At 41.4% G+C, this 22197-nt stretch overlaps 1 protein-coding gene across 4 annotated transcripts in view; it reads left to right on the plus strand.

Moving 5' to 3' along the window:
- LOC134355592 (protein unc-13 homolog A-like) overlaps positions 1-22197 on the plus strand; it is a 1022883-nt gene that overhangs the window by 984701 nt on the left and 15985 nt on the right. For all 4 annotated transcript variants that reach the window (XM_063065696.1, XM_063065695.1, XM_063065693.1 and 1 more), the window contains one exon: positions 5636-5783. In XM_063065696.1, coding sequence (XP_062921766.1) covers positions 5636-5783 — 148 coding nt within the window. The remainder of the gene's footprint in view (positions 1-5635; positions 5784-22197) is intronic.

The raw sequence follows: 22197 nt of genomic DNA on the forward strand, positions 1-22197 counted from the left end.
TGGACCCAGTAAGAAGCTAGTACAGAAATTGCAGGAGCCCTAGCAGAGATATTTAAAAATCCCTGAGCCACAGGTGAGGTGCCAGAGGACTGGAGGATAACTAATGCTGGTCCACTGTTTAAGGAAGGCTCTAAGAATAAGCTAGCAAATTATAGGCCAGTGAGCCTGACATCAGTAATGGGAAAGTTATTGGAAGTATTCTAGGTATTTGGATAGACAGGGACTGATTAAAGATGGCTTCATGCATGGTAAGTCATGTCTAACCAATCTTTTAGAGTTTTTTGAGGAAGTTATCAAGAAAATTGATTAAGGCAAGGCAGGGGATACTGTCTACATAGACATTAGGAAGGTTTTTGACAAGGTCTCGCATAGGAGGTTGGTCAAGAAGATTCAGTCGCTTGGCATTCAAGTCAAGGTAGTAAATTAGATTAGACATTGGCCTTTGTGGGAGAGCCAGAGAGTGGTTGTGGATGATTGCCTCTCTGCCAGGAGGACCGTGTCTAGTGGTGTGCTGCCGGGATTGGTGCTTGGTCCATTGATGTGTGACTTCTACATCAGCGATCTGTAGGATAATGTGGTAAACTAGATCCATAAGTTTGCAGATAACACCAAGATTGGGGGTGTGTGGACAGCAAGGAAGATAATGAAAGCTTACAGCGGAATCTGGACCATCTGGAGAAACCAGCTGAAAAATGGCAGGTGGAATTTAGTGCAGACAAGTGTAAGGCATTTCCACTGGAGGACTAACCAGGGTAGGTTTTACACAGTGAGCGGTAGAGCACTGAGGAGTGTTGTTGAACAATGGGATCTGGAAATACACAATCATAATTCATTGAAAGAGATGTTGCAGGTAGGGTCATAAAGGAAGCTTTTGGCACATTGGCCTTCATAACTCAACTTCTTGGGATATTATGTTAAAATTGTATGAGACATTGGTGAGACCTAATTCAGAGTGTTGTGTCCAGTTTTTTTTAATCGCCTGTCTACAGGAAAGATGTAAAGAACATTAGAGAGTGCAGAGAATATTTATAAGGACGAAGAGAGAAAACCTCCTAATGCTCGAAGTCCAAAGCAATGCACACGAAATGCTGGATGAACTCAGCCAGTCAGGCACCATCTATAGAGAGGAGCAAGCAGTCAACATTTTGAGCTGAGACCCTTCTTCAGGACTGGAAAGGAGGGGAGGAAGATGTCATAATAAAAAATTGGGGGTAGGGGAAGGGGCTAGCTGGACAGTGATAGATTTAGACAAGTGGGTAAGAAAGGTAAAAGGCTGGAGAAGATATTGGCAGGTGAGAAGAGGTAAGAGACCAGAATTGGGAAGAGTGGGGGTGTGGAGTGGGAAATGTGTTTACAGGAAGAAGAAATCAATATTCATCCCATTAGGTTGGAGGCTACTCAGGCAGAATATAGGGTGTTGCTCCTCCACCCTGAGGGTGGCATCATTTTGGCACAAGAGGAGGCCATGGACCAACATGTCAGAACAGGAATGGAAATTGCAATTAAAATATTTGACCACTGCGAACGATGTGGTCGATGGAGCGGAGGTACTCAATGAAGCAGTCCCCCAATTTACGATGGGTCTCACCTATGGAAAGGATGCTGCATCTGAAGCTCTGAACACAATAGATGATCCCAGCAGATTTGCAGGTGAAGTGTTGCCTCACCTGGAAGACTGCCTGGGGTCCTGAATGGAGGTGAGTGAGGAGGTGTATGGGCAGGTGTAGCACTTAGGCCATTTCCAAGAGTAAGTGCCAGGAGGGAGATTAGTTCGGGAGGGACGAATGGACAATGGAATCGCAGAGGGAGTGATCCCTGCGGAAAGTGGAGGTGGAGGAGACGTAAAGGTATGTGTAGTGGTAGGATCCCTTTGCAGATGGCAGAAGTTAAACATAAAACATAGAATAGCACAGTACAGGCCCTTCAGCCCACAATGTTGTGCCAACCCTCAAGCCCTGCCTCCCATATAAGCCCCCACCTTAAATTCCTCCATATACCTGTCTAGTAGTCTCTTAAACTTCGCCAGTGTATCTGCCTCCACCACTGACTCAGGCAGTGCATTCCACGCACCAACCTCTCCACGAGTAAAAAACCTTCCTCTAATATCCCCCTTGAACTTCCCACCCCTTACCTTAAAGCCATGTCCTCTTGTATTGAGCAGTGGTGCCCTGGGGAAGAGGCACTGGCTATCCACTCTATCTATTCCTCTTATTATCCTGTACACCTGCATCATGTCTCTTCTCATCCTCCTTCTCTCCAAAGAGTAAAGCCCTAGCTCCCTTAATCTCTGATCATAATGCATACTATCTAAACCAGGCAGCATCCTGGTAAATCTCCTCTGTACCTTTTCCAATGCTTCCACATCCTTCCTATAGTGAGGCAACCAGAACTGGACACAGTACTCCAAGTGTGGCCTAACCAGAGTTTTATAGAGCTGCATCATTACATTGCGACTCTTAAACTCTATCCCTCGACTTATGAAAGCTAACACCCCATAAGCTTTCTTAACTACCTTATCCACCTGTGAGGCAACTTTCAGGGATCTATGGACATGTACCCCCAGATCCCTCTGCTCCTCCACACTACCAAGTATCCTGCCACACACATAAAAGTTGCTGGTGAACGCAGCAGGCCAGGCAGCATCTTCCTAGAGATGCTGCCTGGCCTGCTGCGTTCACCAGCAACTTTTATATGTGTTGCTTGAATTTCCAGCATCTGCAGAATTCCTGTTGTTCAAGTATCCTGCCATTTACTTTGTACTCTGCCTTGGAGTTTGTCCTTCCAAAGTGTACCACCTCACACTTCTCCGGGTTGAACTCCATCTGCCACTTTTCAGCCCACTTCTGCATCCTATCAATGTCTCTCTGCAATCTTTGACAATCCTCTACACTATCTACAACACCACCAACCTTTGTGTCGTCTGCCAACTTGCCAACCCACCCTTCTACCCCGACGTCCAGGTCGTTAATAAAAATCACGAAAATTAGAGGTCCCAGAACAGATCCTTGTGGGACACCACTACTCACAATCCTCCAATCTGAATGTACCCCCTCCACCACCACCCTCTGCCTTCTGCAGGCAAGCCAACTGTGAATCCACCTGGCCAAACTTCCCTGGATCCCATGCCTTCTGACTTTCTGAATAAGCCTACCGTGTGGAACCTTGTCAAATACCTTATAGATATAGATCACATCCACTGCACCACCCTCATCTATATGCCTGGTCACCTCCTCAAAGAACTCTATCAGGCTTGTTAGACATAATCTGCCCTTCACAAATCAATGCTGACTGTCCCTGATCAAACCATGATTCTCTAAATGCCCATAGATCCTATCTCTAAGAATCTTTTCCAACAGCTTTCCCACCACAGACGTAAGGCTCACTGGTCTATAATTACCCGGACTATCCCTACTACCTTTTTTGAACAAGTGGACAACATTCGCCTCCCTCCAATCCTCCGGTACCATTCCCGTGGACAACGAGGACATAAGGATCCTAGCCAGAGGCTCAGCAATCTCTTCTCTCGCCTCGTGGAGCAGCCTGGGGAATATTCCGTCAGGCCCCGGGGACTTATCTGTCCTAATGTATCTTAACAACTCCAACACCTCCTCTCCCTTAATATCAACATGCTCCAGAACATCAACCTCACTCATATTGTCCTCACTATCATCAAGTTCCCTCTCATTGGTGAATACCGAAGAGAAGTATTCATTGAGGACCTTGCTCACTTCCACAGCCTCCAGGCACATCTTCCCACCTTTATCTCTAATCGGTCCTACCTTCACTCCTGTCATCCTTTTTTTCTTCACATAATTGAAGAATGCCTTGGGGTTTTCCTTTACCCTACTCACCAAGGCCTTCTTGCTCTTCTCAGCCCCTTCTTAAGCTCCTTTCTTGCTTCCCTATATTCCTCAATAGACCCATCTGATCCTTGCTTCCTAAACCTCATGTATGCTGCCTTCTTCCACCTGACTAGATTTTCCACCTCACTTGTCACCCATGGTTCCTTCACCCTACCATTCTTTATCTTCCTCACCGGGACAAATTTGTCCCTAACATCCTGCAAGACATCTCTAAACATCGACCACATGTCCATAGTACATTTCCCTGCAAAAAACATCATCCCAATTCACACCCGCAAGTTCTAGCCTCATAATTTGCCCTTCCCCAATTAAAAATTTTCCTGTCCTCTCTGATTCTATCCTTTTCCATGATAATGCTAAAGGCCAGGGAGCGATGGTCACTGTCCCCCAGATGCTCACCCACTGAGAGATCTGTGACCTGACCCATTGTGGAGGATTATATGTTGGATGTGGATAGAAGGAACTGGTTATGTGGATGCTGCCAGAACTTGAGGACCTGGACAGGTTCGGACTTTATTCCCTAAAATGTAGAAGATTGAGGGGAGATTTGATAGGGGTATACAAAATTATGAGAGGTATAGATAGGGTAAATGTATGCAGGCTTTTTCTGCTGAGGTTGAGAGTCAGACGAGAGGCCATGGGTTGAGGGTGAAAGGTAGAATGTTTAAGGGGAACATGAGAGGGAACTTTTTCACTCAGAATGGTGAGAGTGTGGAAAGTGCAGCCAGCACAAGTGGTGAACGCAGGATCTTTTTCAACAGTTCAGAGAAACTTGGATAGGTGCTTGGATGGGAGGGTACGTTGGGCTATGGTCCAAGTGCAGGTTGATGGGACTAGGCAGTTTAATGGTTAAACATGGACTAGATGAGCCAAAGGGCCTGTTTCTGTGCTGTGGTGTTCTATGATTCTATGAGTCCAAAAAGTCAAGCAAGATCAAAGTGTAAAAAAAGCATTTAAGTACTGATAAATAAAAAATCCTAAAATATGTTGAATAAAAATAGTTATTTCATCCTAATCTCCAGTCTGTAATTTCTACATACAGTAAGCCAATGGGGCTTCCAATCTTATAGTAGTTTGCATTGATGTTGGGTGGTATTGGTGATTCCCCCAGCATTATACTAGAGAAAGGTTGGTATCAGGTTATTGAAGTAAATGGTATGTGGGGTTGTTGTGACTGCAGCAGCTGATGTGAAAGAATGTCGCTACCATTAGTGTAGAGATGTGGAAATGGATTCCCCACTATTAAGATGGAATACAGTGACTGTTAGGGTCTGTTATCTGAGAATGAAAACATCCTGGACTCTCAATGGGTACTCACAAATCTTTTACTGGCAGCTGCCAGTACAATTTAGCTCTTAATCTTTTCAATGTAAAATCTATTAGAAATTCAAATACCTATGTCAGAATTGGCTGTATTTTTTCTGCAATAAATCTAAGCAGTCAAGTGGGGAGCAATGAATGTCGGTAAGCAATGCCCTGATGTTATGTCCATTCCTTGAAGTGAGCACTCCATCCCACCTCATATCCCTATTAACTGCTGGAACAATAAGAATATCTTTCATTGTCTTTAATTGTCATGGACTATCTCAAAGTGTGGTAAATTAGTGGATTATTTATAAATTTTGCTCAGCTGGACAACAGTAAGAGTTTTTGAATTTAAACATTTACAACTCTGGTGATTCTCAGTACATCTGATGGTGCTGAGAACGAAGTATTTGCTACCAGTTTGTATTTTGATGTTAAAGCATGATCTTGAATTCATCTACCTTTAGCAATATTTCCACGCTGGAGGAAATGGCCTGAAAAAGACATTCTTAGAGAAGAGCCCAGATCTACTGTCCTTGAAATATGCACTCAGCCTCTACACTCAGACAACTGATGCCCTGGTTAAAAAATTTATCAGCACACAGTCTTTACAAGGTAAGAGCGACAAAGTGGATGTTGAACTACATTGTCTGATGAGTATGATTTGGCCATTTAGTGGCATATTATATCCACCATGAAGGTCTGATTGGTCTTTTATTCTGTATGTAAACATTATGTTTGATATAAATGACTTGGAGAAAATCCCAGAAAGAAGTACCATATCAAAGAAAATCTTTAGAGTTATTTAGTAATTTAAGTTTTGACTCAATTAAAGTAAGTCAAATATTAATGAATCAATTCTTGAAGAGGTTTAATCCCTAAAATCCCTGAAATCCTTTCTCAAAGGCAGCAGAACTCTGTGGGCAACCTAAAAGTTATTACAGATGCTGGAAGGCACATAAAAAAATAGAATGTTGGAAATTCTCAGCAGATCAAACAGCATCTATGGAGACAGAAGCAGAATTAGTTTTTCAGATTAATGAGCTTTCATCTCAACAGTTCTGAAAGGTTCTGATAGATGTTTGCTTTAATAAAGCCTTTTTTGTGCATTCAGACTTTCACACTCTCCATCATAGACTGGAGCTCAGAGCTTTCATGGAATAGTCTCACTTGAAGGGGGACATGACATGAGATTTTTTGTTTCTCCACCCATTTAAAAAGACACTCTTTCATCAATAGACATCAAGGGCAGCGGGGCAGCTGTTTCAGCTGCTGCCTCGCAACTCCAGAGACCCAGATTAAATCCTGACCATGAGTTCTGTCTGTGTGAAGTTTGCACATTTTCACTATAATAGCGTGGGTTTCCCCAGAGTGCACAATGACATGAGGAGTCTCATTGATCAATGTAATTAGGCATGGTGGGGGGGAAGGGGAGCTCGATCTCATGGAAGGAAGCAAAAACCTGCTTAATAAAAAAGAATCCAGTTGCAGACAGTCCGCAGAGACACAGCATCCTACCAGTACCAATGTTTAAGTTTCCCGAGGCAGTCATTACTGAGCCTTTACCTTCTCCTCCTGCCTGTGTTCTCCCTCTGTGGAGATTCCATTCTCACCACAGACACCTTATAACCAGTTGGATCAGATTACCACAATGGCTCTCAATTCCGTGCTCACAAATGGAGTTCCTGATAAAGAGCTGCTTCTGCTAAAGAGGCTCCAAAACCATAAACAAAATGATAGAAATTTTGCGAAACAAGAGGAAGCCATTCAACCCACTATGTGTGATGTTCAAACATTATCATGTTCCAGAACCCTAATCCTTTCTTGGTGTAAGCCATATTTGTGCTCTTTCACACTGGATTTTGGCCGGGTATTCTGGACCACAATTTGGCATTTGCACAACACACAAAGATATTTCAGTGGGTTGTAAATAGGTGCTTTTCAATTTCTGGGCCAAGGGTTTTGGTGAATGTAGTAGCACTGTGCAAAAAGATTGATTTTCCATGTGGTTTTCTTTTTTTTATTAAGGATAAATCCAACAAATGAAACTGGTTATAGCAAGCAGGAGTGTGTTTATATTTGAGCAATTGAACATTGTGCTGGTCAAGATCATCAATGAAGGGAACTGCATTCTAGTGAAGAATGATTTTACTAAAGCTGCAGCATGTGGCAATATTGTGTATTATACTGTATCAATGAGAATAAAACACATGTGAAATGCTGACCTTCATTTCACCTCTGAAAACTTTTCGAGTCTATGTATGAAATTGAAATGTGATCTCTAATAAACTAAATGTTGGGCCCAAAATTTGCAGTTGACACTGCTGACTTGTAGGAAATGTCAAACTTACTTTGTGTAAGTCATTTGCTGGAAAATGCCAGGCCCAATCTGAGGGTGAAACTATCCCATGGCGCAACTTTTTCACTTGGAAATCCCATCACAGAATTCAAAACAACTGTGATCATAGAGCAAAGACTTTTGACAAGTGTCTAGGCTGAGCCACTGATATTCAGAAACATTAAAATACTTTGCACCAGTATTAACATTATCAACTACAAAAACATTTCCTAATTATGAAAAATTTAAAAAGTAATTGGAGTAAAACATTTAGTTATATTCAGATTTATGCAAAGAATTAAAAATAATCAAAAATACAGGAAATTTTCAATAACCTATTTTTCAGCTATAGTGGATTCCAGTTAATTAGGGCAGCTGTTTATTTGGGACAAGAACAAAAACTAATCAAGTAAATAGCCAGGATTCCTTTTGCTGATTTGGGACACTATGCTGACTCTTGCTGAACATTTTCTAACTAGCATTTGTTGCATGCACTTGTATGGCTGTTAGACACTACACTGTGCCGAGAGTGAACAAGTTTTAAATAGCATCAGTTGCATGTGCCTGTGTACGTTATCCATTTGGGCTGATAGATGCCGATTCAAAAAGCAGTGGTTTTTGTTAATTTTGTTTATTTTGATTTTTAAAAAATTCAGATCCTTGATGTGAGTGCAAGGCAGTGCAGTTTGGTACTGATAGAAATAAACAGTAAGACAATTCAGAATGGTTTTGCTCACTGTGGTTTCAAGCATTCAGACTTGAAGATACCAGGAATGGCCCGGAGTGAAAAATAAATGATTTCACTACTTCAACAAGTTAGGAGCTATGGAGAAATTGAAGATATTGACAATCATCTTGAATATTACAATGAAAATGAAAATTTGGAGGATGTAATCGTCAAAAGCATTATATCAAAACACTAAGGTGGGAAATATGAAGACGAGGAAAGAAATGAAGATGATTCATCTGAAATTGTTCTAGTGACTACACAGGATACCAGGAAATTTGTTGTTAGATTACGAAACTGCTTCATCCAGGAAGGCAATGAAGGCAGTCTATTATCTGCACTAGGAGTCTGCAGTGATTTTGTTCATTTACAGTCAATGAAAAGAACATGGTAGCATACGCTGAATGAATTCCTCCATCAATAACTATTAAAATCTAATGCATAGATTTATAGTGCTGTGATAGTATCGATAGTGTTTTAATTTATTTTGTACTTTATTTAAATCCATAAATTGTTGCTCAGGTAAATGGTAGTATATCTTTTTTATGCTTTTTAACTATTTCCATGAAACTATAAGACATAGGAACAGAATTAAGCCATTTGGCCCATTGAGTCTGCTCCACCAATTAATCATGGTTGATCCATATTTCCTCTCAGCCTCAATCTCCTGCATCCCTCATGCCCTGACCAATCAAGAATCTATCAATCTCTGCCTTAAATATACATAAAGATTTGGCCTCCACAGCTACTTTTAGCAACGACTTCCACAGATTCACCACTCTCTGGCTAAAGAAATTCCTCCTCATCTCCCTTCTAAAATGACGCTACTCTATTTTGAGGCTGTGGCCTCTGGTCTTAGATTAATTGGGGCAGCAGCATTTTTAGACCAAAGTGTACTGGTCCCAATGTGTCCCAAGTGTTACGAAATGTAACGTTTTAGAAACAAACCAGCAGCAATAGAGTTCATACTGGAGTCTTGTTTTGATGTTAAAACCACTATCTTTATTAATATCTACTTATAATATAGCAACCTAACCAAGAATAAACAAAAATTAACAGTGTTATGTCTATGTGTATGTAAATATAACTCCCAAACTATTGAGCTCAGGGGAACAAGGCTTAAAGTCTTGAGGTGATAAAGTATGAAAGTTCAATTCATCCATGGAACAAATTCCAAATCCACATACGAATTACCACCAGAGTGATCTGTCACAGGGATGTCGTCTTCAAGGGGTTACCACATAACATACCCAGGCAAGGGTTAACTTAGAGTAGTCCCACAGGACATTCCTTAATCCACTCCTATGGATTAGACAAAGTGACAGCCACTCACTCGATGTGCACTGGGTCGATAATCAACCCACCCTCGTGGGTATAGCAGAGTTCCAAATCTCCAGTCCCAAGAAGTGGGAGCTGTTACTCTTTTCCAGGTTCGTGTGTCTGTCTGTCTGTCTGTCTGTCTGTCTGTCTGTCTCTCTCTCTCTCTCTCTCTCTCTCTCTCTCTCTCTCTCTTCCCCCCCCTCTCCTCCCCCTCTCTCCCTCTCTCCCTCTCTTCCTCTCTCTCTCTCTCTTTTCTGACTTCTGATTGTGACTGTCTGTCCTTGCTTTAAAGGTAAACAAACTGCAAGTCAGTCAGTGAACAACATCATAGTCCTGCCTCACTGAAGCGCTCTTTTAAAGTGACAGTCCACAGTAAACAAAACCTATGGGTTCGTAACACAAGTGACCAGAATCCATTGTATTTGTAAATCTTGATGTTGAGTATCTGGCAATTAGGAGTTTTTTTGCAAATTCCACTTATTAGGGCCTCACTTCCCTATCAATTGAACAGGGCCCCAATCCCCCTTTTAGCTGCTCAAGTGCAGTGCCAGATTTGAGGCAAGGTGGAGGTAGCAGGACAGTTACTTCTGGTAACGGACCCCCTCTCCTTCACAATTCCCCATTCTGTTTTCCCTCTCTCACCCTTTCTCCTGCTCTGAGGCTCAATAAGGAAGGGTAACATCAACCTGAGCCATAGTGATGGAGACTCAATAGTCAGGAGGATGGAAAGCAGATGCTGTGGCTGCGAAAAAGGAGCCAGGATGGTGTGTGCCCCCTAGGTGCTGATGTCCAGGATGTCTCAGAGTGACTGTAGAAGATTCTCAAGATGGAGGGTGAGCAGCCAGAGGTCATGTTCTACACTGGCACCAATGACAAAGATAGAAAGGGAGAAGTAGTCTTGCGCAATCAATTTAGGGAGTTAGGGAAGAGGCTGAAGACCAGGACCTCCAAGATAGTAATCTCTGGATTATTCCCAGTGCCATGTGTTAATCAGGGCAGAAATAGGATAATAATACAGATGAATAAGTGGCTGAGAAATGGTGCAAGGACAGGGTTTTAGATTTAGGGATCATTGGGATTCTTCTGGAGAAGGTTTGACCTGTACAAAAAGAATGGGTTACACCTGAACTCAGGGGACCAATACCCTTGTGGGCAGGTTTGACACAGCTCTTGGGGAGGGAATTAAGTAATTTGGCAGGGGGATGGGACCCAGAGTGATAGGGCTGAGGATGGGGCAATTGGTATACAAGTAGATGCATTGTGTAATAAGACTGTGAGGAAAGAAATTGCAGTCAGTGGGACGAGTTGAAGTGTAACACGGGAGCAAATTTGAAAATGGTGATGAATACAGGACTGAAGTTGTTATATTTGAAAGCACGCATTCATATGCACGTACTTGAATACCTCTCCAGCATCATTTTCCAGCTGTGCAATATCCATTCTCACCTCACTTTCACCCTTTATTTATCTGAAAAGAAAAATTATTTGTTTCATCTCTTATATTATTGGCTAGCATACTTTCATATTTCATCCTTTCTCTCCTTGGGATAAAATAGATGATCTTGTAGCGCAGTTAGATTGGCAGATATTACATTGTGGGCATCACTTAGTTGTGACTGAAAGATCAGAGTTGGGAGTTTAACATTCAAGGATACGTACTGTATCAAAAAGACAGGCAGGTAAGCTGAGGGGTGGGTGACTCTGTTGGTAAAAATTAAATCAAACCTTTAGAAGGAGGTGACATTGGATCGGAAGATAAAGACTCGTTGTGGGTAGAGTTAAGAAACTGCAAGGGTAAAACAACCCTGATGGGAATTATATACAGGCCCCTGAGCAGTAGCTGAAATATATGATATAAATTACAACGGGAGACAGAAAAGGTATAAAATAAGAACAATGTTACAATAGTCACGGGGAATTTCAGTATGCTGGTAAATTGGAAAAATTAAGGGGAAATGGGCTGACAAATCTGTTGGAATTCTTTGAGGAAACAATAGGCAAGATGGACAAATGAGAGTCAGTGGATGTTGTTTACTAGGATTTTCAGAAGACCTTTGACAAGGTGCTGAACATGAGGCTGCTTAACAAGATAGGAGCCCACAGTATTATGGGAAAGATATTAGCTGACTGGCATGAGGCAAAAAGTGAACCTGTTCTGTTTGGTTGCTGGTGACGAGTGGTGTTCCGCAGGGGTCAGAATTAGGACTGCTTCTGTTCACGTTATACTGTATATTTATGATTTGGATAATGGAATTCATGGCTTTGTAGATAAGTCTGCAGAGGCAGGTAGTGTTCTGAAAGCAGGGAGTCTATAGAAGGACTTCGACAGATTGGGAGAATGAGCATAGAAGTGACAGATGGAATATAGTATAGGGAAGAGAATGGTCATACTCTTTGGTAGAAGGAATCAAGGTGTAGACTATTTTCTAAATGGGGAGAAACCTAAAAAATCTGAGGTGAAAAAGGACTTGGGAGTCCTTGTGCAAGATTCCCTAAAGGTTAACTTGCAGGCTGAAACAGTGGTAAGGAAGGCAAATGCAGTGTTAGCAATCATTTTAATAGGACTACAAAATAAGAGCAAGGATGTGATGCTGAGATTTTATAAGGTATTCTTCAGACTGCACTGGACTATTGTGAGTCGTTTTGGACCCCTTATCTAAGAGAAGATGTGCTATCAATGGAGAGGACCCAGAACATGTTCATGAGAATGATTCCAGGAATGAAAGGGTTAATATATAAGGAGTGATTGATGGGTCTGGACCTGTACTTGCTGGAGCTTAGAAGAATGAGTGTGGAATCTCATTGAAATCAATTGAATATTGAAAGGTTGAAATAGAATGTTATAGAGGATGTTTTATATAATGGGTTAGTTTAGGACCAGCTGGCAGAGCTTCAGAATAGAGAGACATCCATTTAGAATGGAGATGAGGTGGAATTTCTTGAGCCAGAGTGTGGTGAATCTGTGGAAATCATTGCCACAGACACTGTGGAGGCCAAGTTATTAAGCACATTTAAAGCACAGTTTGATAGGTTATTGCTCAGTCAGGGTGTCAGTGGCTATGGGGAGAAGACTGGAGGATAAGGTTGAGAGGAATAATAAATCAGCCATGATGGAATGACAGAGTAGACTCAATGGTCCAAATGGCCTAATTCTGCCTCATGGTCTTACAGGTCCAGTGATTTGTGGAGGGTTTTACAGGTCCAGTGGTTTGTGGGGGTTTTACAGGTCCAGTGGTTTGTGGAGGGTTTTACAGGTCCAGTGGTTTGTGGGGGATTTACAGGTCCAGTGGTTTGTGGAGAGTTTTACAGGTCCAGTGGTTTGTGGAGGGTTTTACAGGTCCAGTGGTTTGTGGAGGGTTTTACAGGTCCAGTGGTTTGTGGAGGGTTTTACAGGTCCAGTGGTTTGTGGAGGGTTTTACAGGACCAGGTTGCTTGGTGCCTCTCCAGTAACTTGAAGTGCTTGCTGAAATTAGTCCAAATCTCTGAAGTTGATATTAGGATAGCATTTACTGCTGCTCACTCACTCTTGAGATGTTTCTCAATCTGAGGTCTTGGAGTTCCTGCAGACTGTTTTCTCAGATGACCAAAGGCTGAGGTGGTGCATAGAGCCTTTTCTGACTTGTAGCTCCTGAGAAATGTAAAATGGCCAAGTTTCCCAGCTACACCTATTGTGGAACTTCATTGTCTGGGTATGTTGTTGTGCAGAAGGAGCATTGCAAAGAAGAGCTATGGTTGGCAAATGTTTAGAATAATGCCCATTCTGTTGCAACCTTCAGTGAATGAATAATCAAAGGTGTGAAGCAATCACAAACACAAGATCCAAGATTTAAATTGGAGTGACCTTATTTTTGAAGTGGATGTGATATTAGAATTTATTAACCCCTAGTTCTGTCTGCGAACAAATGCATGTCCTCTCCTGGCTGAGGCAAAAATGGATCAAAACCCAGGCCAACTTTGCAGCAAACACAGGGAGTATCTGAGAAGAGCAAAATCTGAGCAAGATCCCTAACCAGCCATTTCCAGTGCTCTCCACATGCACACCAGAACTGTATGTACTTTTAGAAGACAATCTTTACCCAACTCCCAGACTTTCTGCCAAGGTCAGGGTGAGGTGCAGGTCAGGCAGAATATCAGGACAAGGACAGGATAATTGGTGAGCAGGCGTCTGAGCAGAGATTCTGAAATATCAGAGTCAGAAGACCATGTAACTGAACAGATATTGTTGAGCGGGAGAACAGAAAGCGGGTTTAGGATCCAGAGGAAGTTTTTCTTCTGTCATCTATATCCTCTGAAAATATCATCCACTCTTGACAAGCAGAAAGTGGGTGATATTTTCAGATGATTTTGATGACTGTAGATGTTTGTTTCTGAGTAAATAGTATATGTGTGTTAGACATTTTCAACAGTTAATGGTTTTTATGTTAATTTTAATGCAATTTAATTCCTGTCAGCTGTGGAAAAATTGTGGTTTGATGCAATGTTTTGAAGTGGAAAGTAAAGTAGCCCAAACATGATATACAAGTCCAGCAGACATTTGTCTATATTGATGTTGAACCTCCATACAAGCATTCATCTTTAGAAAGCTGACATCACTTCTTGACGTGTTGAGGATGCATAACATTAAAAATGTTTGAAATTTTCAGCTGAGAGCTAAACTGCTTGGATATGTGCCACCAACCAAAGATGTTGATTTCATGAACATACTCATAAAAAAATAATCATTTTGTAGACATTTCTGTGAAATTTAAAATTTCCTGATTGATTGCTGTCATTTGTTTTTCACTATAAGTACAAAATCAGTTATCAGTAGCTTGTATAAATGTGGGATTAAATAGCCCTAGCCTTCGCTTTTTATAATCTTAAAACTTCCAATGGAGGAGAGTTGAGAAAACTTGCCTTAGCATGGCAGGTTACTGAAAGTCAAAGTTATAACTGCAAAATGAGAGTGCAGGACAATTGTGACCTGAGTTCATTGGGGATGAAGTCTTACATCCATAAAGACTTGGAATAATGATGAAAGAGAAGACAGGGGGGTATTAGAATATGTGAATTTAGTGGCAAATCAGATACAAAGAAAGAAATTGAAAGAGATGAAAATAAGTTGATGAAGGAGAAGAAAAGGAGAAATAAATGTATAAAATTAAATAAAATTTGCATGTTTAGATCTACAATAGCATTTAAAACTCAAAGGGTAAAATTTTGTCCTTGTAAGTCTATTTTTAGTGCCAGACAATTTGAAATGCAGTAACTAGAGACTTGAGGCATTGTTAAAACTCAGCTTAGTTTGTGATTGACAAGACACTGTAACCCTACGTCATTTAACTTGCATTGGTTGTGAATCAGAGAGTGAGATGCTGTTTCCATGGAGCCAGCAGACAAGCAACACAACTTGGATTTTGACTTACAGGTATTCAAGTTTGTCTCTATATTTTCCCATTGCCTTGTTTGCTGCTAAATAAAAGCAAGGTCCATCAGTATCATGAACTGTCTGATCTCATTCACCGAAAATCCGGTTTCCTTATTCCTGACGAAGGGTCTCGGCCTGAAACGTCGACTGCACCTCTTCCTACTGATGCTGCCTGGCCTGCTGCGTTCACCAGCAACTTTGATGTGTGTTCCTTATTCCCTTCCCACTCACTAGAGTCCCAGGTCCTGTGCACCCTTTCAGCTTAATCTAGTTCAGTGGAAAATTTACTGTGGTACATCTAAAAAATGAAGAAAAAACACTAATAGAAATAAAATCATAGCATAAGAAATTCTGCAGATGTTGGCGATCCAGAACAACACACAAAAAATGCTAGAGGAACTCAGCAGGCCAGGCAGCATCTATGGAAATGAATAAACAGTCTATGTTTCAGGCCAAGGCTCTTCTTCAGAACTGGAAAGGAGGGGAAAGGGAAGGAGGAGAGGTCCCAAGGGGAAGAAAAAAGAAGATGAAAAGAGGTAAGAGGCCAGAGTTGGGAATAGAAGAGGAGAGCGAGAGGGAATTATTTCTTACCGGAAAGAGAAATTGATGTTCATGACATTAGGCTGGAGGTTACTCAGATTGCTCCTCAACCCTACGGGTGTCCTTAGCATGGCACAAGAGGAGGCCCTGGACCGACATGTTGGAATGGGAATTAGAATCAGAATTTGGCTGATGGTGGATGGAGCAGAGGTGCTCAGTGAAGCAGACCCCCAATTTACGACGGGTCTCACCAATGTGGAGAAGGCCACATCGGGAGTACCAATATAAAATGCAATGGTCTAGGAAATCTGCCAGCCCAGTACCGAAGTTTTGAGTGTGCTGGATTATTGGAAATTTACTGTTTGGTGATAAAAATCACTGTCTATGACACTGTTGTTATACTAATTGTGCAGTTCTGCAGCAATACAATAGATATGTTTTGAGAAAGTAAGTGAAATGACCCACCAAGGAGAGATTTATGCTGTTGCCAAATTAAAGAGGAACAATGATAAGCATTTAGATTAGCAGAGATGGTGTTATGGTAATTTTTGAACATTGAGACTAGCAATTGCTGTAGAAGTACAGTATGTTATTCAATTAATAAGGAAATGTGAACAATTACAACACAGTTAATAGCAATTGCTCAGAGAACTGATTTAGTCTCCAATTGTCAATGATATGTTTCAGGACAAAAAGGGATATTTGCCACATCAGATCTTTCGAAGTTATTCCCTATTCACCTCTTATAGTTAAACTGCTGAGTAGTAGGGTCTACTACACCTGGATCCTGAAACAGTTGCAATGTGCTTGGATTACTATGTATTTCAGTATTTTTTGCTTGATTTATTTCAAAAGTCAGTGCTTTTGCTAAGATGGTTAGCTCTGAGTACACACACAGGAAAACATCAAACTTTAATGACTTTAACACTGCTCATCTTAGACCAGAGTGGCATGGAAACACTTTCACTAACTCAAGAGGTGCATTTTAACTGTCTGATAAATAATTCAGAATCACCCTGATGTTGGTGAAAGTGATATTCAGAATTGCTGAGCATTCTTACAGCTACATTTCTCAAGCCAGGAAGCTTCATAAAAAAATGAAAATTCCTACATGAGAGATGCAGATTTCTACTACACTCTGCACATGCTAATTCATATTAAACTCACTGTCATATCTTAGTTCTTCTTGGGATTCTCTAGTCATTTAATACAGTGCATTCCATTTAATTGGGGCACATTGGGCCAGGACATTTTAGCTCAGTTTGGCTGCCCTAATTAGCTGAAATTTCATGGAAATAGTTAAAAAAAATATATAGGAAAGGCAAGCTGCATAATAAATTATGTATTCCAATAAAAAAAAGAATAAATTAGAACTCTACCAATAGTACTGCAGTAGTATAAAACAGTATTAGTTCCTAATTGTTATTGATGGAGGAGTTCAGCTGTGTCATGTACTTTTAACTTTAGTTGCATAAAATCAGCACAGATAGCGAGTACAGATGATGGACTGCCTTCATGTAATGTTGTTGATGATTGTATTCTCGAAATCTTCATTTTCATTGTAATATTCAAGATGATTGTTGGTACCTTCAATTTTTTCCATGGCTTCTAACTTGAAAATCATTTCATTTTCACTCCTAGTCATTTCTGGCATCTCCAGGCCTGAATGCTTGGAACCATAAGATGATAAGACATAAGAGCAGAATTAGGCCATTTGGCCCATTGAGTCTGCCATTCAATCACGGCTGAATCTTTGTGACCCCTCCTCAGGCCCTCTCCCCGGTCTTCTCCCCATAACCTTGGATACCGGGTCCAATCAAGAACCTATCAATCTGCCATACATAGACCTAACAACCTGGCCTCCACAGCTGCCCGTGGTAACAAATTCCACAAATTTACCACCTTCTTTGCATCTCTGGACGACCCTCTATCCTGATGCTGTGTCCTCTGGTCACAGATTCCCCCACCAAGGGAAACATCCTTTCCATACCTACTCTGTATAAGCCTTTCAACATTCGAAAGGTTTCATTGAGATTCCCCCCCCCCATCGTTCTAAATTCCAGTGAGTACAGACCCAGAGCATGAAAAGAAGTGGTTCCAACACCGATGCCTGTGGAATACCACTAGTCACTAGAAGCCAATGAAACAAGGGCCCTTTTATACCCACTCATTGCCTCCTACCAATCAGCCAATGTTCTAATCATGTTAGTAACTTCACTGTAATACCATGGGCTCTTAACTTGGTAAGCAGCCCCATGTGTGGCACCTTGTCAAATGCCTTCAGAAAGTCCAAATATACAACATCCATTGCATCCCCTTTATCTAGCCTACTTGTAATCTCCTCAAAGAATTCAAACAGGTTTGTGAGGCAAGATTTTCCCTTAAGGAACATGCTGACTTTGTCCCATCTTGTCCTGTGTCACCAAGTACTCCATCACCTCATCCTTAACAACTGACTCCAACATCTTCCCAACTGCTGAGGTCAGGCTAACTGGTCAATAATTTCCTTTCTTCTGCCTTCCTCCTTTCTTAAAGTGAAGTGACATTTGCAATTTTCCAGTCCTCTGGCACCACGCCAGAGTCCAATATTTTGAAAGATCATCACTAATGCCTCCACAACCTCTACCGCTAATTCTTTTAGAACCCTAGCATGCAGTTCTTCAGGTCCGGGTGACTTATGTACTCTAGGTCTTACAGCTTTTAGAGCACCTCTCCCTTGTAATAGTAACTGCACCCACTTCTCTTCCCTCACACCCTTCAACATCTGGCACACTGCTAGTGTTTTCCACAGTGAAGACTGATGCAAAATACTCATTTAGTTCATCTGCCATCTCCTTGTCCCTTGTTATTATTTCTCCTGCCTCATTTTCTAGCAGTCCTATATCCACCCTCATCTCTCGCTCTTATTTTTTACATACTTGGAGAAGCTTCCACTTTGATATTGTTTACTAGCTTGCTTTCATGTTTCATCTTTTCCCTTCTAATGATTCTTTAAGTTGCTCTCTGTTGGTTTTTAAAAGCTTTCCAATCCTCAATCTTCCTGCTAATTTTTGCTTTGTTGTATGCCCTCTTTTGTTTTTATATTAGCTTTGACTTACAGAGTGGCACAATAATTGAACTCCAAACTCTGGAACACACTGAGACGTAATAGTATCATGCAAACTGCTATACTACTGAGACATCCAAACTTATGGACATACAATTGAGCTCCCATAATTTTAAATTCCCAAGTCCAACAAACATACATACAATTATTCCTATGAACGGCAGAACTAGTTTTCGTTCCCTCGTCCCACTTGTTCTTTCTTATCAGTCTCAGGTGTTCTTAATGTCATTCTTTAAAACACTGTGGAGGTACGGTTACCATATTGAATGATATTTGTATAGTTTTCCAACTTATGGTCATCTGTAAAGACAGAACTCATTTGTTACGAGGGAAGGCTGGTGATATTTGCTCATACAGAGAATTGTCTTGGGGAAACTATACTGAATTATTAACAGCACATTTGCCATGTGCAAAGCATATTCAACAGGTTTCAAATAGTTACATTTAATATTAGAGACATATACAATATACATCATGAAGTTGTTTTTCTTTGTAAACATCCACGAAAACAAAGGAGTGAATGAGGAGTGAAAACAAAGAATGAATGACAGTTAAATGTTAGAACCGCAAAGCCCCCCCACTCTCCCCTCCCACTCCCACATGTAAGCAGCAGCAAAGCAATGACCCCCCCCCACACTGAGCACTCAAGCATGCAGCAAAGCGTTAATAAAGACACAGACTTGCAGTACCCCAAAGACTACTCGTTCACCCGTTCACCCAGTAATTCGACATACCACAGGCTCTCTCTCTGTCTAATAAGGGAAAAAGAGGTGCCCCCATTTCACAGCGAGAGGGGAAATATAACAAAGCAACTCACTGATTTATGGTGTTCAAAGTCTGTTGCGTTGCTTTTTCCATGACCTGTGCCCAAAGAACTCGGGTCTCTGGGCACACAGCCAGCAGCCAGCCCACTGCTTCCGATCTTCCTTGTTCTCCTGCAACGCATCAGTCGACAGTGGGGGCACCAGCCCTGAATCCGCCGTCCTCCAGAGACACAAAAATCCGGCACCCTGAAGGTGCACTAGTCTTCCAGGCCACATCCTTGGCATACTGAAAAGTGGCCAGTCATGAGGCCCAAAGAGCGGGTCCCATTTCTGCAAGGAACCGAAGTCATCATGTAACTTAAGGTCAGGGTCTTCAAAAGAACCTTGAAAGGGAAAAAAAGGAGATATTAAAGATAGAAATAGAGCTTTTTCCAAAGATGCAAGCAAAGGAGTCACCATTAGGCACCATCATCTTCCTAAGCTCCGCTTCCAATTGGAGTGTTTTAACCATCGTTACCATGATGTACAAGATTCGCATCTCTGACTGAGTCAATATAGTCCACACACAGGACATTGATGACCTCCTGACAGCATACTACTCAAAAGTCAGTACCTTTAATATGGAAGCAGAACTTGTTGTTTGCCAAGGTAATAGTCATTGCCTGCTGCTGGTTAGACTCAGACCACATTTGACAACGAGCAGTATTGATGCACAACATTACTAGAAGAACCTATTGTTGGAGAATGTGCGACCTGATTAACCAACACAATTAGCTTTAAGGATTAGGAAATAAACCCAGGAGGATCTGAGGAGATGGATATAAAGCATATGCTTCAGTGTCAATCCCTTGCATAATAAGTAATAAAGAATGGGAAAGATTGTCTGATTAGGAGTAAAAGCAAAAAACCAAAAAAAATTTGATATATTTGAAATAACCCAAAACTTCTAAAAACCTGAAGAAATAATATTTTATGCTTGTTATATTTAATATCTGATGCAAGTGGTTGAATGGAACTAATTAATGTTTATCTCATTGTTAAAAGAGTATTTCTAATAATTAGAAGTACAAACCATCTGCACTGGATTTAGTTTGTACCTGTAGGCAAATATGGAAATTTCAAGTGATGAAATGTGAATCAGTCCTGAGGCAGGCTGCAGAAAGACACCTTAACAGACTAAGAGCAGAGAACTTCAAACAGCACGCACAAAATGCTGGATGAACTCAACAGACCAGGCAGCATGTATGAAAAAAAGTAAGCAGTCGACATTTCTGGCCAGGACCCTTCATCAGGACTGGAAAAAAAAATGAGAAATTAGAGTAAGAAGGTGGAGGGAGGGGAAGAAGTAGTACAAGGGAAGCAGGAGGAGCGCCAGAGGCAGGTGATGGGCAAGTAAGGAGATAAGGTGAGAGAGGGAAATGGGAATGGGAATGGTGGTGGGGGGGAACAATTACCAGAAGTTTGAGAAATCGCTGTTCAATCGAGAACTTTAGACTGTTTAGTACATGCTTCAGTTTTAGCCCTCCTTCACAGAGCTTGGGTTCTGCTTGGGAAAGGTTAAATGCTTGTAGGCTCCAGACATGTTTGTTAAATCCAAAGAAGTACTGGGAAGTATGTTGTATAACATCTGTGCTTTTCACAGTCTTTTCTAACGGGACCTTTGATGTCAGCCATAGCAAAATACATAAGCTGTGGCTCAAAAATGATGGGAATGAATGCCCTTTTATAAATGCCAATGTTGTGCTACAGTTTCCAAGAGCAAACTGGTCAGTTGGAAGCCTCTAATTTCTGCTTACAGGAAACAGGGACATTGAAGAACTGACAAAAAATTGTTCCCTTAGTTAAAACTCCAAATGTTTTAAAGGAAAGTCAGCCCCACATGGGTATTGACATATGTGAAGGGACATTCTCAACTTCCAGTCTGAAAAAGTGATTGGAATTAAAGTGGAGAACTACTTTTGGTTGGGAATGCAGAAGACTTGGTGTGGAGAGTGTTTGGGAGCTGTGATTGTTTGTTGAGGTGTGGTTGAACTGTAAGAAATAGGAGCAGATTTAGGCCATTCACCCCATCAAGTCTCTGCCATTCAATCCTAGGTCATTTATTCCCCCCCAACCCCTTCTCCTCCCTGCTCCTTATAACCTTTGATGCCCTTACTAATCCAGAATTTATCAACCTCTACTATAAATAATATACGAGGGTTATCATGTGCCATGGTATAAAGAGCCCGTGGTACTATAGGAAAGTTACTGGCACGGTTAGAGTATTGGCTGATTGATAGGAGGCAGTGAGTGGGAATAAAAGGATCCTTTTCTGGTTGGTTGCCAGTGACTAATCGTGTTCCACAGGGGTCGGTGTTAGGACTGCTTCTTTTTATGCTGTATATCAGTGATTTAGATGATAGAATGGATGGTATTGTGGCCAAGTTTGGAGATGATATGAAGATTGGTGGAGAGGTAGTATTGAGGAAACAGGCTGCAGAAGGACTGAGACAGATTAGGAGAGTGGGCAAGAGAGTGGCAAATGAAATACTGTTTTGTAAAATGCATGGACATGCACTTTGGTAGTAGATATAAATGTGCAGACTATTTTCTAAATGGGAGAAAATCGAGAAATCTGAAATGCAAAGGCACTTGGGAGTTTTTGTGCAGAACAGCCTAAAGGTTAACTTTCAGGTTGAGTCAGTGGTGAGGAAGGAAAATGCAATGTTAGCATTCATTTCAAGAGGTCTAGAATACAAGAGCAGGGATGTGATGCTGAGACTTTATAAGGCACTGGTGAGGCCTCACCTTGAGTATTGCAAACAGTTTTGGGATCCTCATCTAAGAA

The sequence above is a fragment of the Mobula hypostoma genome, chromosome 13, assembly GCF_963921235.1.
Source record: "Mobula hypostoma chromosome 13, sMobHyp1.1, whole genome shotgun sequence".
NCBI lineage: Eukaryota > Metazoa > Chordata > Chondrichthyes > Myliobatiformes > Myliobatidae > Mobula > Mobula hypostoma.